At 33.7% G+C, this 25,406-nt stretch overlaps 1 protein-coding gene across 2 annotated transcripts in view; it reads left to right on the forward strand.

The window, feature by feature from the left end:
* The window catches only part of LOC140449776 (ATP-binding cassette sub-family C member 4-like), a 109,480-nt gene that overhangs the window by 46,771 nt on the left and 37,303 nt on the right, over window positions 1–25,406 (forward strand). For both annotated transcript variants that reach the window (XM_072543119.1, XM_072543120.1), the window contains exons 3-5: window positions 5,082–5,309; window positions 8,288–8,715; window positions 25,025–25,181. In XM_072543119.1, the coding sequence (XP_072399220.1) occupies window positions 5,082–5,309; window positions 8,288–8,715; window positions 25,025–25,181 (813 nt within the window). The remainder of the gene's footprint in view (window positions 1–5,081; window positions 5,310–8,287; window positions 8,716–25,024; window positions 25,182–25,406) is intronic.

Genomic DNA, 25,406 nt, shown 5'->3' on the forward strand with positions numbered 1-25,406 from the left:
TTTATATCATATTATTTACCTACTTAGTATGACAAATATGTAAAAAGAAAAATAAATAAAAGCTAGACGAATAAATAAATTAAAATCTAAACTATTGACATCCTAAATTAAGCTATCGCTCGATTTTTAAAAAATGTCGCAATTCCTGATAATGCCCCTGTTTGGTTTTCATCCGCCCACCCTGTATAATAAAAAAGGAGTAAAGGAAAAAAAATATTACATTTTTTTATCGTGAAATATTTTTATCTGTCATCTTTCTCTTGTCGTTTCTCCATTACTGAGGATCGTGATTTCTTCCAATATTCCTAACAATTTTTCTCCATTGGTGTCTATCTTAAGCTGCTCTGAGAGCGACGCAGAATGAGTTTCCAGCTGAATTCTTAATTTGGTCGGACCACCTAGTTGTTGATCATCCTCTTGATCTTTTTCCCGGAAAGTTTCCAGGAACAATTTATCTCTACAAACTATCGTTACCTCTGCGAACCACGTTACCGAAAAATTGCAGAATATGTCGCAGACATATTGTGAACAGCCTTTTTTTAACCTCGAGTTGGTTTAGAATGGAAACGTTTGTCCTATGAGCTGTCCAAGGTATGCGTACCATTCTTCTCCAGCACCACATCTCAAAAGCATCAATTTTTTTGGGACTCGCGTCCGCGAAGAGTCAAAGTCTCTGCCCCGTATAGAAATATTGAGAATACAAGGGCATTTACCAGTCTCATTTTGATATTTTGAGAGATATATCAATCATTCCAAACTTAAGTTATGCAACTGATCGCATTTTTGCCATACTAATACGTCTCCGAACTTCTGCGTCACAGTTACCATCGTTAGCTATACTAGACCCGAGATAGACAAAACTGTCCACTATCTGGTATCCTATTCCTATAACATGTTAGTCAGTTGAATAGTGTGGAATTTGTAGACCACCATTATTTTTGTTTTAGCTTTATCGATTTTCAGACCACCATTACTGCTTTAGTACTCAACTCTTCGCAGGAGATTAAACATTTCTTGCTCATTTGCTGCTATAACTATAGTGTTATCAGCAAATCTTAAATTAAAGATTTTCCTACCAGCTGCTGTTACTCCACCGGTCCATTGATCTAAAGTCAGGTGATAACACGCATCCTTACCTAACACCTCTCTTGGTCTTAAATTGGTTTGAGAACTTCTAATCTAGTCGTACTGTTGCTATATTGGACTGACACAGATTTTTAATAAGTGTCACCAGGTGCATTGGTGAGCCTATTTCTATTAAAATAGACAAAATATTTATCCAAATACACAATCAAATGCCTTTTGGTAGTCAACGAAGCATATAATCATAGGTACTTGAAATTCTCTAGACTTTTCAAAGAGTTGTCTCAGGTTCAGGATTTGTTCCCGTGTACCTTTACCCTTTACAATTTCCGCTTGTTCCTGTGGTATTTGGTAAGGTAGATAGGTTTTTAATCTGTTTTTGATGATATGCAACAAGATTTTACTAGCATGTGTTATTAGCATTAGTGACAGTGTGAGGTAGTTTTCACATCTGGTAGTAGTTCCTTTTTTTGTAGCGAGATATAATTCAAAGTACGCCAATCAGATAGCCATTTTCCTGAATTCTAAACAGCAACACAGATAGAATGGATGATATGTAATCGTTTATTACCTAGTAACTGTAGTATTTCACCTGGTATTGAATCAATGCCTGGGAATTTATTTCTCTTTAGCGATTTAATTGCATCTTTGACTTCAGCGAGTAAGACAGTAGGTTCTCTAGGGTAGTCAGAGGGCCACTGATTTTCTGCTGGTACCTCGTTATTTTTATATAGCTCGCCACAGTAGTTTCGTAATGTTTTCAATATTTTGTGAGTATCGGTCTTTAGATTACCTTCTTTATTATGGGACATCCACGCGGATAAACCACGGTCTCACAGTCTTTAGCAACCTCATTTATCTTATCTTTGAGATAGATACAAGTGCTCTCAGGGTCACTGTCCTTCTAATAAGCACGTATTTAGTCCATCAGAAAGTGCTAGATTTTAAGTAGCCAAATATCCCTGGAGTCGACTTTGGTACGTGTGATCAAGATATTTTTACTATAATTTGCGCAGCTTGCTTGCTTTGCACTTTTGCATATTAGAGTCTTCACCATTTACGTTACCTAATATACTAATATTTTCTTTAAAAACTATAAATTAAGCTATGGTTCTATAAAAATAATAATATATATTATTAAACTTGTGCCCAGAAATACCTATTTTTAGTAATTCACCCATGAATAAGAGTTTGGTAAATTTTACGCTTCAGGGAAAGAGTTGATTTAAAAAAAGTATTGTTATTTAGCATGTTACACAACATAGCGAAGATAATTATTATAGAATTTGTTTAAAATGTTTAAATTCAACATAAATACTTGAAATACTTCCTGTTTAAATTTTATAACGAGTAAGTGTAGAAATGACGATAAGATTACTTTTGCAATTTAAAAAAGTGATTATTTTATTTCTGGAAAGTTTGGGTTTCAATATGATAAAAACAGACACTGGATGAAAGCATTCTCCACTTTACATTTCACTTATCAGTTATCACTTAATCTCAGGGTGCCATTTTATTATACAAAAAAAAATAAATCAGCTTAGGTTATACTTATCTTTTCTCGTGGCTTCCAGTATCTCTTAGTTGTTCCTTATCGGGATAAAATAGGAAAAGGAAATAAATAGAAATAACATAAATAAACAAATACAAATATCTTTTATTATCAAAAGAAATAATATGAAAATTTATGAATAAATTCCATGGGCTTAACTGTCCACAATGAAAATTGTACCACATAAATATTTATCGGTTTGTTTTTTTTTTATAACATTGATAAAACAACATAAACAAGAAATTTGGATATTCGTAAAATAATTATACTTCCTATGAAAATTTTGAAGAAGTGGGCCAGGTCGAAGAAGAACATCATGGCTTAGAAACCTGAGAGATTGGTTTAACAGATCCTCTGCATCTCTTTTCCGAGCTGCCGTCAACAAAATTACTATAGCCAATTTGATAGCCAACGCTCGATAATCGAGCTCGGCACATGAAAAAGATGAAAATTTTGAAATATTGGAATCTTTGTTCATATGTTTTTGTAATAACAAAAAATAATATTCTGAATATTATAAAAAGAAACTTTTTAAATTTATTAAGCAATTTTAATAATTATCCTTTGACGTTAAAAAAACTATCTGATATTTGCAATGTGATTCAGAAAACTTTAATTTATTTTTCTTAAATTAAAACTTTTATAAAATTTATGGTATTTCAAAATAGCGATAATTTTTGACTTTCTGATGGTATAGAAGTCTGGTCTGGAAGATGGTCTTTTATTTGAAACATACAAAAAAAATTCTGTCACAAAAATTATTGACTGACCTTTTAATTCACATACGACGATATTTCCTTTCGACCAAATCAGCTCTCCCTTGTTGATTATGTTAGGCTACCAATCAAAGCCTTCTAATTTCTAAATATCAACCTGTCAGCATGCAAGCAACTCTTTCTCCAAAACACGAGCAGGCCTCTTTTACCAGTACTCATTCAGCAAACTCCAACATTCTCTCCTCTCTTTCATATACTAACAATCTCCTGAGACCCAAGTATTTTTTTTACTTGGTGTTGCAAATATTTTTAATAGTTATAGTTCTTGTGACTTACTCACCTGGACTTTATAGAATCAAGGAGGTGTTCGACTTCTCAACTATGACCTCTCGTTCCACCTTTCAGCCACCCACTTCCAACTATTAACACCACTGGCAATTGCTTCTTAATTGACTACACAAAACTTCAACTGCTTCTTTTGGATGACAATCACATAATAATCTTTTCTACTCCAAATTTTCAAAACATTCACTCTCTTTCATCCCCATTCCAAACTCGCTAACCAATCAGAAAATTTCTATATTCCTCCTCTTATTTTACATCAGAAAAACCCAAGCATCGCTTCTAAACAACTTTCTTTAAAAATGATAACGGTTTTATCTTATACTTTCTAAATACAATAACTACCTGGTGGCTTTGGCCTTTCCAGCGAAACAAAACCAAAGGCTTTTAAAATATAACATCTACAAATACCGGGAAACAATTGTCTATTCACATTTAAGTATTTACTAATGTTTTTCAGTCCTTCAGGGTAAAACTCATTATGGATAAACCCACTGCTTAAAACTAACTTATAATACGGGGTTAATCAAAAGGTGGTGTTTTATCCTAACTTTGAAACATCGTGTGGAATAAGATAGTGAAGAAATTAAACGACTTTCCACTAAAGAAATATGCAAAGAAGACCTAAAATTGTTATATACAAAACACTGTTAGGCCCGTTTACATATACGGGGCGGAAACATGGACTCTAATGCAGAAGGATTAAAGACGTTCATTAAAACACAGCGATTAAGATGGGCTGGACACATAACACGAATGCCAGAAAAGCTAAGGATAGGAACATAGATAGGAAGACGAAGCAGGGCCGACCTCGAATAAGGTGGATAGATGGAGTTGAGACCGACTTAAGGGATACTAAAAATCAGAAGATTGCAACACGTCCTCAGAAACCGAACAGAATGGCGACGAATCTTGGAGCAGGCCAGGATCTACAGAGGATTGTCGAGACAAAGGTGATGATGATGATGGTGATAACATCGAATGATACGTAGTCTGATTTCCAAATTAAGTGATTGCTGTTAAATTTCTGATCTTCCAATCTCTATTTGCCCGTTGGTGGTTAGAGCTGGCTCACTGTAAAGGACCGCATATAACCTATTAAAATGTACGGAGAGCTATCAAAATGTTGTGAACCGATATTATTTTGATTTTATTTTTAGATAAGTGTGTTTTTGATTTGCACCTTGTACAATTAGTACCTATATAATGTTACATTTATGAGTCACCCTCCCAAATTTATTGTCAGGGTTTAATTATTAATCCATCCGTCTAGCCATCTTTTTCTAACGTTTAGAGCTGCCGCGACTCTTCTTTAAATTAATGTACTCTATATATAATATCAAAAATAGATTTTCCGAGCAATATTAATATTTTCTTTTTCTTTTTAGTTGGTTTCCAGGATTTCTTTCTAAAGGATTAAAGAAAGATTTAGACGAAAATGATATGTACCAAACTCGACATTCCCAACAATCCAGATATTTAGCAGATCAATTAGTAGTAGCTTGGAAAAATGAACTTAAAAAACCAAAGCCATCTTTTTTATGGGCCCTTTTTGTAGTATTTAGGCTAGACCTATTTTATTATGCCTTTTTTAATATGTTTTCAGATTTTATAAAGTAAGTTTTGCTTATTATGTATAAAACAGTATTATCACTAGACTTCGGCAAATATGCATATTGCATATTTTGCATATTGTGCATATTTTATGCAAATATTTCATATTTTGGCATATTTGTATAAAAGTTTGCATAAAGTGCATAAAAGTTCAGATTTTTATACTGTATTTGAAAATTTTTAAACATACCAATTTATTTCAATTCTTGTATAAAATTTTGTAGTCATTTTAATCAAGAAATGATCTAAGTACGTAATCTCTACAGGTACAAAACATTTACAATTTCAAAGAAGATCAATTTAAGTAGCCCTCAACATTCTTAGAAAGTCTCGGTCACTGAGGCATTCAGTTATTGGATAATCGCTAAGGGTTCGCTCATTTGCATTTTATGATCTAATCCCCAAATCTATCTACAATTTATTGTATCTTAACAGCAGGTAAACGGCTAATACTTTTGTTCCTAATTTAGGGATTTTTCAAAATCTCCCAGTTTATTGAATTAGGTACCTAAACATTTCTAATTTGATGCTCAGATTTGTAAATCATTTTTGTTTTGATATTCAAAGCGTAAACACTCGTTGTGCGTAACAAAAAGGAAGATTGTGATTTTATAATGCCTAAAACAACCAGTGCTTCAACTTGGATTAAACCTTATAAAGAGCTGTCTATGGATATGGGAAAAATCTACTGTTCAGTCTGTGGCAAAATTGTAAGTATCTAATATTTTCTATTAAATATCTAATATTTCATACATACAGGGTGTTTCCAAATGACACTTACAACGTTTGACTGTAGATACTTCTCGAAAAATTGAACAAAACGATATAGTTAATAAGGGGTCAAACTTATTTACTTTTCGAGATACAGGGTGTTAAAATTAAAACAAATTAAATTCTTTTGGTTAATAACAACAATAACTTTAAAACCAATAAACGTATTTACTTGAAATTTAGTACTCATAGGTTGTTTTTAAATGAAAAATAGCTTCCTTTAGTGAGAAAAAATTGTCCATGGTACAATACAATGGTGTGTATTTAGAAAAATTTTTCACCTTTACTTTTTTTTATGAAGTCAGCTATTCTAAAACACAATTATTTTTATTGTAATTGAATTAACAAAAAAAAACTTTTGTTGAATTTTAAAATAAGTTATATCATGTACTAATGGTTAGTAACAAAAACTAATTTGTGGATTAATACTGCATTTAAAACACTTAGCGAGTGTTTTTTTTTCCAAACCAGTTATTTGATTAACCAAAAACACCTTGTATATTTTTATATTTTAAAGGTTGGGTTAAAATAAAGGTTTTTATTTTTATTTATAGATAGCATGTGAGAAGAAATTTCAGATAGACCAACATGTGAGAACTGCTTCACACATTGCAAAAAAAGGAAAAATAGGAGGAAAACATCAAACTTCAATGGCTAAATGTTTCCAATCTACTTCCAAAAAATTAGATGAGCAAGAAACTTTTAATGAAGACTTGTGTCGCGCATTAGTGTCTGCAAACATACCGCTTTCAAAATTAGCAAATGTAAATTTTAGTTCGTTTCTAAAAAAATATTGCAAACTTAATGTTCCAAGTGATCGGTCTCTAAGAAGAAATAATGTGAACGGGCTATACTCGTCGGTGTTAATTAATATTAAGGAAGAAATTGCAGATAATTATTTTTACATATCTGTAGACGAAACCACTGATTCCTCAGGAAAGTATATTGCTCATTTATTGATTGGTGTTCTTAAAGAAGATACCTTACCAAAATCTCATCTTATTTCATGCCAGCAACTTGAGAAAACAAATGCTTTAACAATTTCGCGTTTTATACAAGAAACATTAGCAACTTTTTTTCTTCCGACAACTATTCCTTCTAATAAATTACTGCTTATTTTATCGGATGCTGCTCCTTATATGGTGAAAGCAGGACAAAATTTAAAAATATTTTTCCCAGACTTAATACATGTTACTTGTGTAGCGCATGGATTAAATAGAGTTGCAGAGGAAATACGAAAAAAGTTTCCTCTTGTAAATACCATGATATCCAGTGTCAAAAAAATATTTCTTAAATCTCCTATAAGAATTCAACTTTATAAAGAAATGCTACCTAACATTCCTCTTCCACCACAACCTATTTTAACGCGATGGGGAACATGGTTAGAAGCAGCTAATTTTTATGCAGATCATTTTGTTAAAATAAAGAACATAATTGATACGTTAACAGATGAAAGTTCCCAATCTCTTTTGGATTCTAAACAAACTTTTCAGAGTAACTTGCTTCAACAAGAACTTTCATTTATAAAATCAAATTTTAGTTTTGTTCAAAAAACAATTACTCAGTTAGAATCACCAAAACTGTCATTGTTCGAAAGTACAGCATTAATAAAAGAATTTGCGTCATGTTGTCGGAACGCTAGAGGTAATATTGGAAAAGATATTTTAAAAAAATTTGAAGCTACTATGGAAAAAAATAAAGGTTACCATATTCTTTCTGAAGTAGTCAGTGTTTTAGCTAGAAATATTTCGGAAACAATTAATTTAGAACCAAATGTTTTGGTTAGTTTGAAAAATGCTCCCGTTACATCAGTTGATGTTGAACGAAGTTTTTCCATATATAAATATATGTACTCAGACAGAAGCCACAAGTTTTTGTTAGAAAATTTTGAACACCACTTGGTCATTTATTGTTACCATAATTCTAAATAAGTTTATTCATACTTAAAAATGATGTAGTTACTTAAAATAAATGTAAATCTTAATGAATAGTAGGAAATATTTAGTTATGTACACTTTTTTTTTAAATAAAATTGTTACTATTTTACGATTTTTTATTTATTTGTATGCATATTTTCGGGTAAACACGTGCATATTTATGCGCATATTTTCTACATTTTTATTTGCATATTTGCCGAAGTCTAATTATCACCATTATTTCCTAGTCTTGAGAATCCATTTAATTAAAAAAATACATGTTCTTTTTATAGAATTGCACAACCAATGTTGATCTCCAGATTAGTGTCATATTTCCAACCTGGTGCCACTATAAACAAAACAGAAATTTACATCAACGCATTTTTAATAATCATAGCAAGTCTTATCCAAGTCACGTCCGTCCACAACTACCAGATGTTAGTCATGTCCTTGGGAATGAAAGTTAGAGTTGCATCATGTGCGTTGATCTATAGAAAAGCTTTAAAACTAAGTAAAACAGCATTAGCGGAAACGACAATTGGACAAATGGTAAATCTGTTATCTAATGACGTGGGGAGGTTTGACTTTTCAGGTCAACACATCCATAACGTATGGCTAGCACCTTGTGAAACGATCATTGTTATGATTTTGCTATATTTTTATGTTGGACCAACCGGATTGATTGGATGCGTTTTTCTACTAAGTTTTATACCGTTTCAAAGTAAGTTTAAAACTTATTTTTTATTTTAAATACTTCCGCCTACGCAAAAACATATACAAGTGGCTTACATTTTAAAATATTTAAGTAGGTTTTACAAATAAAGGGCAGATATCGAGCACACTTTTTTATTTATTCTTGCATAAGTACTTCCGCTCTCAGAACATCTTCAGGGGTATTCGTCAAAAAATATCTATGGCTATCTCCAGCACATTTAGGAATATCCTAAACATTTAAATACACTTACATAAATAACGAAACCAGTCTTCCTGGTTGAACCGCGTCGATATACATTGGGCCGAGCTTTCGACATCCTCTCTGATGTCTTCTTCGGGGCTTCCTAGGTCTCAGTCTCCTGAGCCTCCAGACACTACTACACTCACTAGTCACTTCTAGTTCACTCACTAGTTCACTACTACGACTGAGACCAGTAGACGGTTTATTTATACCGTCGATGGTGACGTGGTCTAGGTGGGGGTTAGGGTGGGGATTGGCGCGAGAGTTGGCGCGAGAGGTCTCTATGTAGAAGGTAACCGTATGGCGTCATCTCTTTTATTAAGGCAATTTGGTCTTTTTTCTATTTCTATGGCTTCTCGGATAATTCTTGGTTTATAGAAGCGGATGGGGGCTATGGTTCTGGAGTTTTCAAAATCAATTTTTTGACCTGTATGAAGATGGTGTTGACCGAGAGCTGAAATTGAATCGGAATTGCGAACAGAAATGGAATGTTCATAAATCCTATTTTGAATTCTACGATTTGTTTGGCCTATATAGGATCGGGCGCAGTCTGTACAAGGATTACTTACTACAAGTTATTTGAAATATTGTCTTTGATTGAACGGACAAAAGATGAAAGTTTTTGTTGGGGGGTAAATATTGTTTTTATTCCTCTTGGTTTAAGAATTTTGTCGATTTTGTCAGTGACACCTTTGATGTAAGAAAGAAAAGCTTTCGTATGATAAGGGTCTGAGTCTTTGGATTGAGATTGAGTGAGAGATTGATGTCTGTGGATGCTCCTATTGATGTGATTTCCGCGGTAACCGTTTTGGATAAGGGTTTGTTTTAAACAAGGGAGCTCAGCGGATCTACTTGCATCATCGGAAAGGCGTATTGATCTGGAGACAAGGGTATTAATGACTGAATTAATTTGTGAAGGTGGATGGTGAGAGTTGGCATGCAAGTAACGATTGGTATGTGTGGGTTTTCGATAGACAGAGTAATGAAAACCTTGGGATGGGTTTTTCTTTTCATCATCATCATATAACGGGGGTCCTACGGCGATTGCCGCTTCCCGCATTTCAGCCTCCATCTTTTCCTATCTCTCCAATCTCCCTCTTCTAAGCCTCTAGATTGCATTGTTTTTGTAATTTCTCTTCTCCAGGAATTTGGTGGTCTTCCCCTTTTCCTTCTTTCTGGCGGAACATACATTAAGGCTTTCTTTGGCCACCGCTCCTCCTCCATTCTCATCACGTGACCATACCATTGTAATTGCCTTCCTTGTATTCTATCTGAAAGAGTATCTCTAATTCCTGTACGGTTTCGTATTTCCTCATTCCTGATTCTTTCCATTCTCGATACTCGACATGACCTTCTAAGATAATCCATTTCCACAACGTCTACTTTATCTCGTTCATTCTTTGTAATGGTCCAACATTCGGCACCATATGTGGTAATTGGTTCTACAATTGCTCTGTATACGCGAAGTTTGGTATGCATCTTTATTTTATTAGACCACAATAAGGAATTCAGTATTCGGATGCATTTTTTCCCTTGGGTTATTCGGTTTTGTACATCTATCTTAACTCTGCCATCTGCTGATATGATGCTTCCTAGATATTTATACTGGTTGCAGCCTTTTATGACTGCGTTTTCAAGCCTCAGATCTGTGGTATTTCCTCCAATTTTTAAATATTCTGTTTTGCTTATGTTTACAGTAAGCCCCCATTTGGCATATTCCTCAAATAATTTTCGATTCATATAATTTATATCTTCCTTATCGGTTGCAACCACCACCTGATCATCTGCAAACAACAATGTATACAGAGTTTCTTGTCCCACTTCGATGCCCATAAATCTACATTTATTTCTCCAATTCCTCAATGCTTCTTGGATGTATATTTTAAAGAGTGTCGGTGACAAACAGCATCCTTGCTTTAGGCCTTTAGTGACTTTAAATTCATTTGAGGTTCTGGTTCCAATTTTTACACAACTAACTGCATTTTCGTACAATTTATATATCGCTCGGATATACGTCGAATCCAATCCGGACCTTTTGAGGACCTCAAACATTTTCTTTAACGGGACACTATCATATGCTTTCTCAAGGTCTATAAATACCAAATGGGTCTCTCTACTTCTTTCGACACGCTTTTCAATTATTTGTCGTAGGATAAATATATTATCAAGGCAGGATCTCCCGGTACGAAAGCCGCTTTGTTCTTCAATATCTTGTATCTGTCTTTCAACCCTCTTCTTTAATATTCTGCCGTACAACCGGCCCACAGAGCTCGTCACACTAATACCTCTATAATTGGAACAGTCTCTTTTATTCCCTCTCTTATATATGGAGCTTATATAAGATTTATTCCAATCTCTAGGAATTTCCTGGTCTCCACACATACATTTATTGAAAAGGTCTACTATTAATTCTAAAAGTGCAGTCGGCCCATATTTAACCAGCTCTATGGGAATGTCTCCAGGCCCTGCGGCTTTTCCGTTTTTAACCTCTTTTAAGGTTTCCGTCAATTCAGATAATGTTATTATAGGGATTTCCTGTCTTTCGTCTCTGTTGTCTATTAATTTCCTTATCTTTTCCCATCTGTACTCTACTCTATCCTCTTTCAGCAGTTTCGTATAATATTCTTCCCATTCATTTAACTTTATGAGAGAAATGTTGTCTTCATTTTTCTCATTTTTCCTAAACTGTTTTAATGTTTTCCAAGCTTGCGCCACTTTTGTTCCACCCATAAATCTGTCCAGTTCATCACACTTAGCCTCCCAGTTTATATTTTTCGCCTTATCCACGTCTTTTTTAACTTCTCTATTCCATTTAGCGTATATTTCTCTGTCTTGAGGATCTTTGGATTGAAGCCATATGTGATATGCTTGTTTTTTCTTGAGAACTTTCTCTTCTAGTTCCGTTGACAACCATTCAGGTTTTCCTTTTTTCCGATTTTCAACTTTTCCCAGTGCTTCATTTGCCGCTTCATGAATATATTTTTTAATTACCTCATACAGACTTTCAGGGTCTAAGTCCTTTGTTTCTATATTTTTTATTTTCTGAGCTATTCTAATTTTATATAAGAACTTTGTCGAATCTTGTTTAAAGCTTTCCAGGTTATATTTTATGTTTTCTATGGTTGTTCCTATGTCTGTTACTTCATCATTTTTGTGACTTGATTGTTCTCTCTTAAATGTCACCATTACTTTTGCAATAATCATATGGTGGTCACTTCCACATTCTGGCCCTCTAAACACCTTCACGTCCTTCGTTTTTAGTTTAGAATCTTTACGATGAATGAAATAGTCAATTATTGATTTTAAATTCCTGGTAGGCTGCGTCCATGTAAATTTATGTATATTCTTATGGGGGAAGAAACCATTTAATATTTTCAAAGAATGTGCCTCGCAAAAATCTATTAATCTTTGACCATTGTCGTTCAGAATGTCTTCTCCATATCTCCCTATTATTTCACTGTTGGAGCTCTTTCCGGTTCTTGCATTAAGATCACCTAAGATCCAAATTTCTTTCTTCTTATTAATTGTGGCTAGAACAGTTGTTAACTTGTTAAAGTACTCTTCCTTGCTGTCAACCCTTGAGTCATCCGTCGGTGCATATGTTCCAATTACCACTATTTCATGGCCATTTTTCTTAATTTCCACGAGGATAATTCTTTCATCTATTTCTTGCCATGATTTAATACATTTTTTCAGTTTCTGATGTATTGCTATAGACACTCCCCTTTTAGTTCGTTCGCTCTTTTTTACGCCACTATAGAAATGCAGGTATTCGTTTATCTTTTCATTTCCTCTTCCTTTTTTCTTTACTTCAGTTAATACACAGATGTCTAGTTTCATTTTACTCAGTTCACGGAAGACCTCCTCCTGTTTTGTCCTTATTCCTTGTATGTTCCAAGCACCCAAATTCATAATCAATTTTCTTTGCGAATTTCGTTTATAGTTTAATCCGTCCGAATTCCAAGGCTTTTTGCTGAAATTTTTAACTTTGATCATTTTTTCCGAGTATCGAGGAGTTGGCCCGATGCCTCAACCCCCAACTTGGAGGACCAGTTTTTTAAATCAGAGTATCCTTCTGTTAGATAAGTTGCTTTCTCTACGGCTTAGGAGTCCTATCTACCCCACCTGTTGGTCCGCGGGTGGTATTTTATTTCCCACCTACCCGCCGGCCTAGCTGCAAACAGGCCGGTGAGGGCATTCCCCTATCCGCCACCTGGGGACGCGCTCTCTAGGGTTACAGGTTCCCCCGAGAGAGGGGTTTTTCTTTTAAATTTATAAAATGGTTTATAATTTCTGTTGGAAGACTGGTCCATATACTTCTTATATAAAAATACGATTACACAGAAAATGTTGGCTCCTTGTCCATGAACAGGATTCTTTCTTCAGTTTCAAAATGTGTCCACGTAGTCTGCTGTAATGATCTAAAATAAACAAATGCTGCAGATTTCCATATCCAAACTTTAAAATTCGGAAGGTGATAATTAAGTCACCACGGAGTCGACGAGCTTCTAAAGTTGGCAACCCTGCTAAAGAAAGTCTTTGTGGGTAATCTGGCTTTCTTCATTTGAAAGATAATCTGGTGGCTTTCTTTTGGACATTTTTGAGAAGAGTTCTATCGCTCACTAATTCTGGGCACCAAACTGTTCCACAATACTCCAGTAGGGGTCGGACATACGTTTTATACAAACAAATTGAACCCGAAAAGGATATTTTTGTAAAAGTCTTATTAAGTAGGTATAATTTTATATTCGCTTTTTTAGTGATGTTTGAAATATGCTCCGACCAACTCAACTTTTCAGTAATTGTAACACTAAGGTCACAATGTGATCCCACGGTATCCAGTAAATGCCCGTCTATCGAATAAGACAAACGCGGGTTATATTTTCCCAAATGTAAAACTACACATTTATCTCTATTTAGAGGTAACATCCAATCCGAACACCACTTGAAGATCGAGTCTAAGTCACTTTGTAAGTATTGTCCATTCAAAAGTGGGTCAGTAAATATTTTTGTTTCGTCTGCGTAGAAAGCTTTCCTAGATATGATATGAGAATCAAGATCACTAGCATACAACACAAATAGTAGTGGACCTAAAACAGATCCTTATAGCACACCACTTAAAACTGGTTTTTTAGATGACAGCGATTCGCCAACTCTAACACAAAACTCCAGATGTCCGCGAATGCCAAAGTGTTCTATTTTATACATCAATTTTCTTCTTGGTACCCGATCAAATGCTTTTGCAAAGTCTAAATATATAACATCTATAGGTCGTTTTTTATCCAATGCTGCTGTCCATTCATTAACAAACTACAGTAAATTAGTCATGGTTGATCGATTTTTTTCACAAATCCATGTTGTTGTAGAGGAATAATTTTTTCTCGAATAAAAAATTCTGAAGGAGCCTCTGTGATAATTGATTCCATAACTTTACAAATAACAGGTGTAAGGCTTATTGGTCTATAATTATATTAATGGAATGGATACTTTAGAAGACATAGCAGACCTAACATATTTATACAGTTTTTTAGAGTCTTTGCAACTTACAATAGATTCTTCATATGCCATTGTGGCTTCATTGATGTACTTTTTTAGTATTACTGTGTAGTGTTTGTGAGTTTGCAAATCACGTGTATCACCTGTGCGTTTATATTTTCGCCATAATTTTCTTTTGTGTCTTATAAGAGATATCAATTCATCGTTAATCCACGGATTAAGTTTGTTGCTATAGCAAGTTTTTCTTGTAGTATTGTGTCTTTTGTAATTGTCAATGATGCTTATAAAATTACCAAACTTCTTCCGGATATTCTAGAATTCACAGTAGTAACGGCCAATTAACATCACGCTATTGGAGAGAGAGGTTTTCGAAAATTTGTTATTTCATGTATAACTGTATTTTCACCAAGATGATTATATTCAGTAATAAACTGTATGTTTGTTGTGATAAGTACATGATCAGAATTGCCCACAGGAGTGCATATCACCGGTTCTGTAAGCAAACGGTCATCATTTGTAAAAACCAAATCTAACGTTGATGGCAAATTGTTTATTCTGAACCGAGTTGGATTCATAATCAATTGGTATAGATTCGAACTTTGAACAAAGTTTATAAAAATGTTTCTCGCATTTGTTAGGTCATTGCTTACAACTGGCAAAGGCCAAGAGATATCAGAAAAATTTAAGTCACCAAATAAAACAAGGTTTTCAAGGTTTGAAAGGAGTTCCATTTTTTCGATCAAGAATTGGTCATCTTCTAGGACAGTACTACCTGGACGATATAGGCACGCCAAATGAATAACAAGTGAATTAAGAGAAATTTTTAAACATAAAAATTCAATGTTAGGTACAACAATATTCAGATGAGCAACAGAAAAGTTTCAGAAATTTCTAAAGACAGGTATATGCACAGTCCTCCCCCTCTTCGACTGTTGCGATGAAATCTGTAAAGAGAGTATCCATCTATAGTATATAAATATTGTCAGAATCATTTTGTGTTAGCCAAGTCTCGGTTATGTATTATTTTAGGTTTTAAATCCTGAATGTAACATAAAAGTTCATTAAATTTAGAATGTAGTGTAGCCAAATTTGTATAAAAGCAGAGCCAGTCGCAAAAGTCAGTTTTTCTAATATTACTGTCGAAAATTGTAATTTTTGGTATACCACGTATGTATTTTATTATTAAATTTTGTTCGCCGTTTTCTTTTCTAATCTCTAACTCAGATCGCAAATCTTTTAAAAAGTTTACTTGAATTGGTGTCTTATCATCAACAATCGATACATTTTTTGTTTTTGCCTTTTCTAAGACTTTCTTTTTATTTCGCAGAATTTGTTTAGCTTCATACTCATTATTAATGACCATTTTGATAATTCTAGGATATTTATTACCAACTTCGCCTACTCTAAAGAAAGTAACCGGGATTGCGTCACATTCTACAGTCTGTAAAATTTCTTTCAAAAATTGTTTGTCTTATATCTTATATTATTGCAACATTCCCAAATTTAAATACAATTCTGAGAATTTATTACACTTTTACAATAAGCAATGCAAGAGATGGAAGATCATTCTCAGTAATGGGCAGAATAGAAAAATTAAAAAACGAGTTATTAAATAACTCTATTAATAAATTATGACAAACTAATTGACGAGTTTGCAGAATTAAAAGTAAGAAAAAAGACAATACTTATAACTAATCAATCTGGGTGTATTTGTTTAAGTATTATTATTTGTTTTAATAAATTATGTTTCTTTAATTTTTATATATGTATATTATTTTTCTTGCTTGGAATCCGATAACTCAATAGAATTACATACTATATGCTTTGAAATTATACTACGAAAAGCAAAGTATGCGTCATGACTGAAAAATAGGCTCGAAATTATAATGTTGCCTAGGACCCGCTTTAGCCTTAGTCCACCACTTCCCAAGTCTGCTGGATAGCCAATTTTTTGACGAAATGGCCCTATGATTCTCTGAGAGCGAAAGTATCTTGGAAGATTTATTAACGGAATTGTGCTCGATATCTGCCTTTTATTTTTAAAATTAATATATTCAAGCATTCAACTATATCTTATTTTATTTAAGTAAAAACATATATATGAGAATATTAAAATGAGATCTCCCATTGTAATACTGAGGAGAATGGGGTATATTTGGAGGTTGGTTTTCTGTACCATTCTGTATACTTCTGACAAATAAATATATATGTACTTTTCAAAAGTGTCGCTGGAGCCATTATGCTTTAATTTCATAAGACATTATATTATCATCAGTGGTACTACAGCTTCAGTTGAGCCTTGACCTTCCCCAGTGCATTTCGCCAGTATTTTCTGTTTATAATCAACCGTTGCCAGTTTACTGCGCCGATCTTCCTCGCGTCCACGTCTATACAGTCCCTCCATCTCAGTCTTGGTCTACCTCTACTGCTATTTCCTACTGGCACCGCTAATAGGGTTCTTCTAGGTAAGCAATTTACATTTGTTCTATACACATGTCCAGCTCATCTAAGCCTTCCTATTTTTATGAAGGATATTTCATCTTTACTATTAATTTATACTTCTCGTACAATTCCAAATTAGATCGGCTTCTCCAAATAACATTCTTACAGATTTCTTCTATTAATTTTTTCTGTTTAGGAGAAATACTTGTTTGGCCGTTTCTTTTGCATTTTAGCAGAATATACATCTTACTCAGTAAACTTTACCCATTGTACAGAGGTGGTATCTCAGTGAGCAATGAATATACGTAATTACCCGATTTTTGAAGTTTCAAAAGTATTTTTGATTAGTTAGGAGAAAGCTGTGGTAACCTGTTTGCTTGTCTTTGGCATAACAGGTTTTCCCAATAGGCTACACTAAGTTCCTTTTCTATTTTTTGGACATCCTTGACTATGCGGGGTTTTAGTACATGGCAAAATGGGTCTGTTCTGACAAAAGAAGTATTTGCCTCTTCTTTAGCTGCACTATTAATTAGCAATCTCATTAACAACAATTCTTTTATGTCCCAGCACAAACAGCAAAGTTATTTTGTTGCGCTCAGTAAGTGGCTTAGGGGAATAATTTGCAGTTTCAAGCTGTCATTTACTCATAAGTTTTAGACTTAAGAGCCTTTAATGCAGCTTGACCGTCTGAAGCAACAAATATTTTGATTGTAATGAGGTGTTTTTCAAGCACTCTTGAAGTGCAAATATTGATTGCTACTGACTGCTTAAAATGTTGAAGCAATATTTTCAAGAGCTATTGATTGTCTGGTATTAGAACCAGCACACCCAATTCCTACTTCCTCTTGGATTACCTATGATTTCTAAAAATAGGTATCTGAATTTTTTTCAACTTTATTAATGCCTTTGCTGCGTTGTTTTGTTTCACCAAACCAACGTAGCGTAAGTGACTTTGGGTCCGAAAACGGTTATATATGACCAACAAATCAGTTTTATTTTAGGTTTCACACACCATGTTTTTCCATAAAGTCGACGGAACGTCCAAAGAGCCCTTGGTCATTTAGTGGCGTTGTTTGAGAGGTGAGCATTCTATGTAAGTTGCCGATCTAGGATTACTCGGAAATACTTAACCTCTTCTAATAATGACCGTATTCTTTGATTCATGGTCGGATGCCAAAATACCGTGGTTTGGTTTTATTATTATTTACTGTAGTCTTTTGAACACTAGGTCGTTACTAAGTTTAAGGGACCTTGCATACAATCACCAGTAATACCGCTATGGTTACCTATATCTACTATATTATATCGTCTGCATAGCACAGAGCACAATAAAAATGATAAGATTAGGTAGGTAATTATATTTCTATCACTAGACGTGAATTGAATCTAGTCAGTGATGGAAATATTTCTGTTGCAACAGCGTTAATCGCTTCTGGAGCACAGTAATTAGGAACTTCCCTGTTAACGAATTAAACGTATGTGGTAACCTCGATTGACGACAAAATAAAAAAAAAATTAACCAAAAAACGTTTGTTTTTAACATCTCTACAATAAAAAAAATAATTTTGCACCCGACTAGGAGGAAGTGTCGACAGATATGGACATTTTTATTCGTTTCGTGTGTGAGCACAGAGTGAACAGGAAAAGCTATGTCTGTTTAAGCAGCGGCTACATATGGTAACATTTAACGTCTTTTTATGCAGTTGTTTTCTTTTAGCTTTATTAAAGTATTATCAATCACTACCACATTAAATTAAGATAAACGGAAAAAACCGAAGGCGGCAAAAATATATAAAAAAATACATAATTGATTGAAGTAAAAATGGAAGCAATGGAGGCAAATAACAAAAACAACAAGAAACTATACAAATATGCTAAAAAAGATGTGACCGCAATAAATCAAAAGGAAGACTTAAAATCAGTAAAGATAAATTGGAAAAAGCATTTATCTAACTTGTACAAAATCAAACAAAACTGGAATATTGGGGAAGTATAGATAAGGAATGGAGTACAATAATGGAGTACAAAGTGCAAAAACCTATCCAAGCGCAGATGCAGATACGGATCATAATCTATTACTAGCAAACGTCAACATTAAACTCAGGAAACCGGAGAAAAAAGTTAAAATCACCAAAATTAACATCAAAAACCTAATAGACGACAACTGCCAACAGCAATTAAATGCAGAGATAAATAAATTAACTGAAGGAAGCGTTGAATGGGCAGATATGAAAAAAGCCATACTAAAAGCGGGAAAGGAGGTCCTAGGCGAAGAAGAGAAAATAACTAAAAAAGACTGGATGACACCGGAAATAGTTGAGCTAATAACTGAAAAAAGAAAATACAAAAATAAAGATGAAAATAAATATAAAACCATCAAGAATAAAATCAAATATGAAATCAGAAATGCTAAGGAGGAATGGATGAACAAAGAATGCCAGGAATTGGAAGAACTCAGCAACAAACATGACACCTCAAACTTACATAAAAAAATGAAAGAACTTACAGGCAACACCAGACAAAGAAGAACACTCATAACAAGAGATAATAATGGAGAAATACTTACTGAAGAGATCAAAATAAAGGAAGTATGGGAACAATATATAATCCATCTTTTCCATGACGAGAGAGAAAATGAACAAGATATAGGTGAAGAAAAACAATACCTACAAATTTTACCCTCAGAAGTAAAGAATGCCCTACAGAATGCTAAACAAGGAAAAGCACCGGGTCCTGATCAAATTCCAGTTAAACTGTTAAAAGCCTTAGATGACGGTAATATAAAGAGACTCACCCGAATTCTCAACCACATATATGTAGAGGGCAACATCCCGGAAGAATGGCTTAAATCGATATTTTTACCTCTACCAAAAAACAACAATCCCAAATCATTTAATGACTATAGATTGATAAGCCTAATGTGCCACCCTTTAAAGATTCTCTTGAAAATTGTTCAAAACCGAATTTATAAGAAATGTGAGGAGCAGATAGATGAAACTCAGTTTGGCTTCAGAGGAGGCATGGGTACAAGAGAGGCATTATTTGCGTTGACGGTACTCTTGCAGAAATGTCGGGAATATAACAAGAGTGCATATGTATGCTTCATAGACTTTAGGAAGGCCTTTGACCGAGTGCAGCATATGAAGTTAATAAATGAATTAAAAAACATCAATTTAGACAAAAAAGACATTGAGTTTATTAAGGCTATATACTGGAACCAGAAAGCAGTAGTAAAGGTGAACGATATAGAAACAAATAATATACCGATTGCGAGAGGGGTTAGGCAAGGATGCGTCTTGTCTCCGACGCTTTTCAACGTGTACTCACAGGTCATATTCAGAAAAGCCTTATGGGAAAGAAAAGAGGGAATACGAATTGGTGGAGAAATCATAAACACCATGAGATTTGCAGATGACACGGTAATTATGGCTGAGAGTATAGAAGATCTACAAACTTTACTAGATGCAATAAATAGTGAATGCATTCAAATGGGACTTGACATCAACACAGATAAGACCAAATTTATGATAGTATCAAGGAGTCCAATAAATAATGAACAACTAACTCTTGGTGGACAGCAAATAGAGAGAGTGACAAAATATAAATATCTGGGAGCTTACATCAACACAGAATTAGATCCAGACCAAGAGATCCGGGTACGAATAGAAATGGCAAGGGCAGCGTTCTTTAAATTCAAACAATTGTTCTGTGACAAAAATCTGAATATTGCGCTGAGACTGAGGTTTGTTGAATGTTACGTCTGGTCGCAACTATTGTACGGGGTAGAAACATGGACACTAAAAGCGCAAATAGTTAAAAAGATTGAAGCCTTTGAACTTTGGATATACCGGAGAATGTTGAGAATCCCATGGACTGCCAGGGTCACCAATGAGGAAGTGCTGAGAAGAATGGGTCGAGACAAAAAATTGTTGAGAACGATAAAAGTACGCAAGACTGCATACCTTGGACACATACTAAGAAATAATAAATATAGTCTTCTGCAGGTCATCATGCAGGGTAGAGTCGATGGCAAAAAGGGAATAGGTAGAAAGAGGAAGTCATGGCTGCGAAATATTCGAGACTGGACAAACATGACTGTAGACGAATTATTTCACGTTGCAAAAGATAGAGAAGCCTTTAAAAATGTGGTCGCCAACCTCCGTTAATGGGGACGGCATAGGAAGAAAAATAGATAAGGAATGGAAGAGACGAAGAAGAAAAGACCCAATGTGTACATTGGATTGCTTGAGAAGTGAAAAGGTTGAAATCAGGAACAGTTGCAGGACCATATGAAATCAACAACACATTGTGAGGGTGTGTTATAGACAGCTCACACCAAACGACAATCAATACGCAGAGGTAACTGCATCATGCAACATATTAACAAAAACAACAATCACATCTGTCATAATCTACGCAGCGAAGACATGTGCCTGAGTAAAGGAACCAGAAGTTGAGAATAATAGAAAGGAAGATTCTCAGAACAATTCTTGAACCAAAAAAGATCCAATACGGAAAGTTTAGACGATTATTTAACGAGATAAATAACTAGATAAATAGAGAATATGTAGTCACACACATAAAGGCTCAAAGGCTCAAAGGTGAAATGGCTCGGGCATATATTAAGAAGAGAAGATAACGTAATAAAGAAACTATTAAAGTGGAAACATACGAATACAAGATTTAGAGTGAGACCAAAGTGCAGATGATCAGAGAAGAAAGAACTGGAGAAGAAAGATAGAAATTAATGGAGCTTAATCACTAATCTGGTGAAATCGCACAACCTGTTAAGAAGAACGGCAGATAACAAGAGAACAAAAAAAAGGTGAAGTGACCCTCCGCAAAAAACGGGTCAGAAGAGCTCATATTAATGGGCGACTTATTCTCCTGCAAAGAAGTGACAAGCCCATATATACATATCTATATTTATATCTATGCTATAATTTGACTATTTGAGAGAGTGATTCATCGTTTAAACGCTGAATATCCTCAAATTTAAATGTACACAGCGGCCCTCGAAAACTACCCGTTTCCTCAATTGCAATTTGCGTTTTCTTATAAGAAATTACACAATATATTAGTAGTATATTTATTTGTGCTTCTCTATAGAAAAATTGACCAGGAGTTGTCGTACAGTGTAGCCAATTCTTGTTCACAAGTAGTAATTATGGTCATACAAAACCTGTATTCTTCCACGCAGCGATTATTATTGTCATATAAATACCAAAAAACATGATTTTTTCAATAGTAAAAATTAAGCACAAAATTGTAATTAAATAAATTTTATTTATATGTTCCGTTTCGTTACATATTTAAATTTATAAAATAACAATCGATATTTTTAAACAATATTTTTCAATCGTTTGGCAACTTTGGAATTAGCGACGGAACTCCGTTTCAATTCCGACCCACAGAAAGCCGTAAAACTAGTTTTTGTCGAGCAAGGGCCGATCAACAATAGTTCATTTACATTGGCGTTTCTGAGGGTAGTGCATGTGTTGCATTTTGTGAATATATTTTATGCGATAAGTTTGTGTTATTGATAAAACGTGTTATTGATAATAGGAGTGTTATAGTTTGTCGTTTTATAGTAAATTTTTAGTTATATTCTGTGATTATTTGGTTTGAGTTTTATTGGAGTTAGACGAAAAACCAAATTGTTCCAAGAGAAGACAGCAAAATTCTGATGTTGATTCCGAAAATGAAAAGCCGCAAAAGAGATGGAAAATGTTAACGTCCGAAGAGAAGGTAATGATACGAAACGTTTATGACGGAATTGTCGGCAGAAAAATGGCATTAAATGTTAGCCAAGCGGTCGACATTTGTAGCAGTTTAAAAAAAGTCTTCGCTGTATTTATCGTGTACTTAAAAATACATCGGAAAATAAAAAGCAAGAAAAAGGTAAACCTAGAGGTAGAAAAAGCATTGTTTTGGATGACGAGACAAGGAATATTATAAGTCGAAACATTCATTTATTTTATTTTTGGAGTGAAATTCCAATACTGAAAAATATTTCTCAAGAGCTCGAAAACGATGACTCCTTACCCAAGATATATCGTAGAGTCTTAATCAGGATCATGCGCGAAATAAACTTTCGATATGTAAAACTCAACAGAAAAAGTATGCTATTAGAAAAAAATAAAATTATTGTTTGGAGAAGAAAATATTTAGAAGAAATACGCAAAATTCGCAGCACTTGACGCAAAATATGTTATTTGGATGAAACCTGGATTAACAAAGGTCATACAGTTGGAAAAGTTTGGCAAGATTTAAATGTCAAAAGTAAACGCGAAGCATTTATAGAAGGCTGGTCTGCAGGATTAAAAGCTTCATCAGAAAAGGGACGGCGTTTAATCATCACCCATATAGGAAGTAATACAGGGTTCCTTGATGATGGTTTTCTTCAATTTGAGTCGAAAAAAACAGGTGATTATGAAAGAAATTGAAAGGGAGGATTCAAGAATGGCTGACAGAAAAGGGGATTGCATACGAAGAATCAATGCTCAAAATTTAGCTACTTGACATTGCACGGTTAAGGAAAAGTGAATATCTTAAATATGCTGTAGATGAAACTGCAAAAGATTATGGTGTCAAAGTTTTGCGTCTACCACCTTATCATTGCGAACTTCCCATTGAACTTATCTGGGCGCAAGTGAAAGGAGAAGTAGCACGCAATAACAAAACGTTCAAATTAAACGAAGTTAAGAAATTTTTGATTCAAGCAATCATCCATGTAACTCCAGAGAAATGGGCTAAATGTATAGGCCACATAATTAAAAAAGAACATCGTATGTGGGAACTTGACACTCATATCGAAGTTTATAGAGCCAATTAGAATTACACCAAATAATTACAGAAGATAAGGACAGCGATAGCAGCACTGCATCTTCAAATTTAGACAGCGAATAATATTTTCTAATAGTTTAATAAGAACATCAGTATAAAAAAACCAAAAACAAAAAAAAAAGAGAAGAACATAGTAAGTGTGTATAGTGTTGGTGTTTAAATAGAATAGTACAATGTTTTGTTACATCAAACATTATTTTTATTTTGTTTTTATAGAATTTTATTTTGTTTTATAGGATTTTATTTTGTTTTGTTTTATACTGTTTAAGTGTTTTGTTCGTTTTATTTAATAAGACAATATGGCTCTTGGCGAATACCTATTTAAAAAAGGTAACGCGCCACAAGACATACCTTTGGGGTGGTGTGGAAACTGTCTTAAAATTTGTTTTAAAAAAATTTCATTGTATAACTCTTTAAGGACGGGTCACGTCAAAAGACGTTTTAGCGTAACTTCCGCGACAGCCGGGTGGTATCAGTAAGTTTTCTGCAAAATTACTTATTTTTTATAGCTTTTTGTTTATGGCATTCTGTATTTTTAGGGGAACGTAGGGAATGAGCCACAAAATATTTATTCATATGTTTATTTACTGACGTTTCGATCTCTATATACAGAGACCGCTTTCAATTATACAGATGATAGTAATATTTATTTTCTATAGCTTTTTGCTTGTCGTTCTGTATTTTTAGAAATAATGTTGGGGATAAGCCACAATATATTTATTCAAATGTTTAATTTACGGACGTTTCGATCTCTATAAAGAGACCGTTTTCAAACATACAAATGACAGATATATTTAATTTTCTATAGCTTTTTGTTTGCGGCATTCTGTATTTTCAGGGAGAAGGTTGGAAATAAGCCACAATATATCTATTTACATGTTTAATACACTGACGTTTCGATATCTATTCCATTTTTAAAGATAGAAAAAAAAAAGAAAATAAATAATATAAGATTATAAAAGTATATAATAATAAACAAATTAAATAAATATAACTATCATTTATATTTTTGAAAGCGGTCTTTGGATATAGAGATCGAAACGTCAGTAGAAACTTGTAAATAAATATATTGTGGCCTATTTCGAACATTAATATTTGAAAAATAAAATATAATTAACGTTAAAATAAAAGTGAGTGTACGTCACTGGATTTTCATACGTCTTTTCGCATTTCTGCGCCTTTAAACGATGAATCACTCTCTCAAATAGTGAAATTATACCATAGATATATTATCATTAATTTTTCTCGTTTATTGTGATTTAGTTTAAATGATCTTGCTTATCTTTTTTAGTGTATATGGCCAAATTAACGTCACAATATAGGCTTAAAACTGCCATCCGAACAGATGAGAGAGTAAGACTGATGAATGAAATTATTAACGGAATACAAGTGATAAAAATGTACACGTGGGAAAAACCGTTCGCAAAATTAGTGGAAATGGTCAGAAAGTAAGTACATACATAGATATATTTTAGAGGATCTTACATGGTATGGTATTTAGATAAAAAAGTAACTTAGAAAATAACGAATTTTGCTAAAACAGTATTTTTTTAAAATATATACTTTACAAAACTGTATACAAAACTAAATTTGAAAAGATTTAAGGACATTATAACTTAAGTCATGACTTTTAGTTATCTTTTAATTTCATACGGTCCTTAATTTATGTAAAT

Source organism: Diabrotica undecimpunctata, chromosome 9, assembly GCF_040954645.1.
Source record: "Diabrotica undecimpunctata isolate CICGRU chromosome 9, icDiaUnde3, whole genome shotgun sequence".
NCBI lineage: Eukaryota > Metazoa > Arthropoda > Insecta > Coleoptera > Chrysomelidae > Diabrotica > Diabrotica undecimpunctata.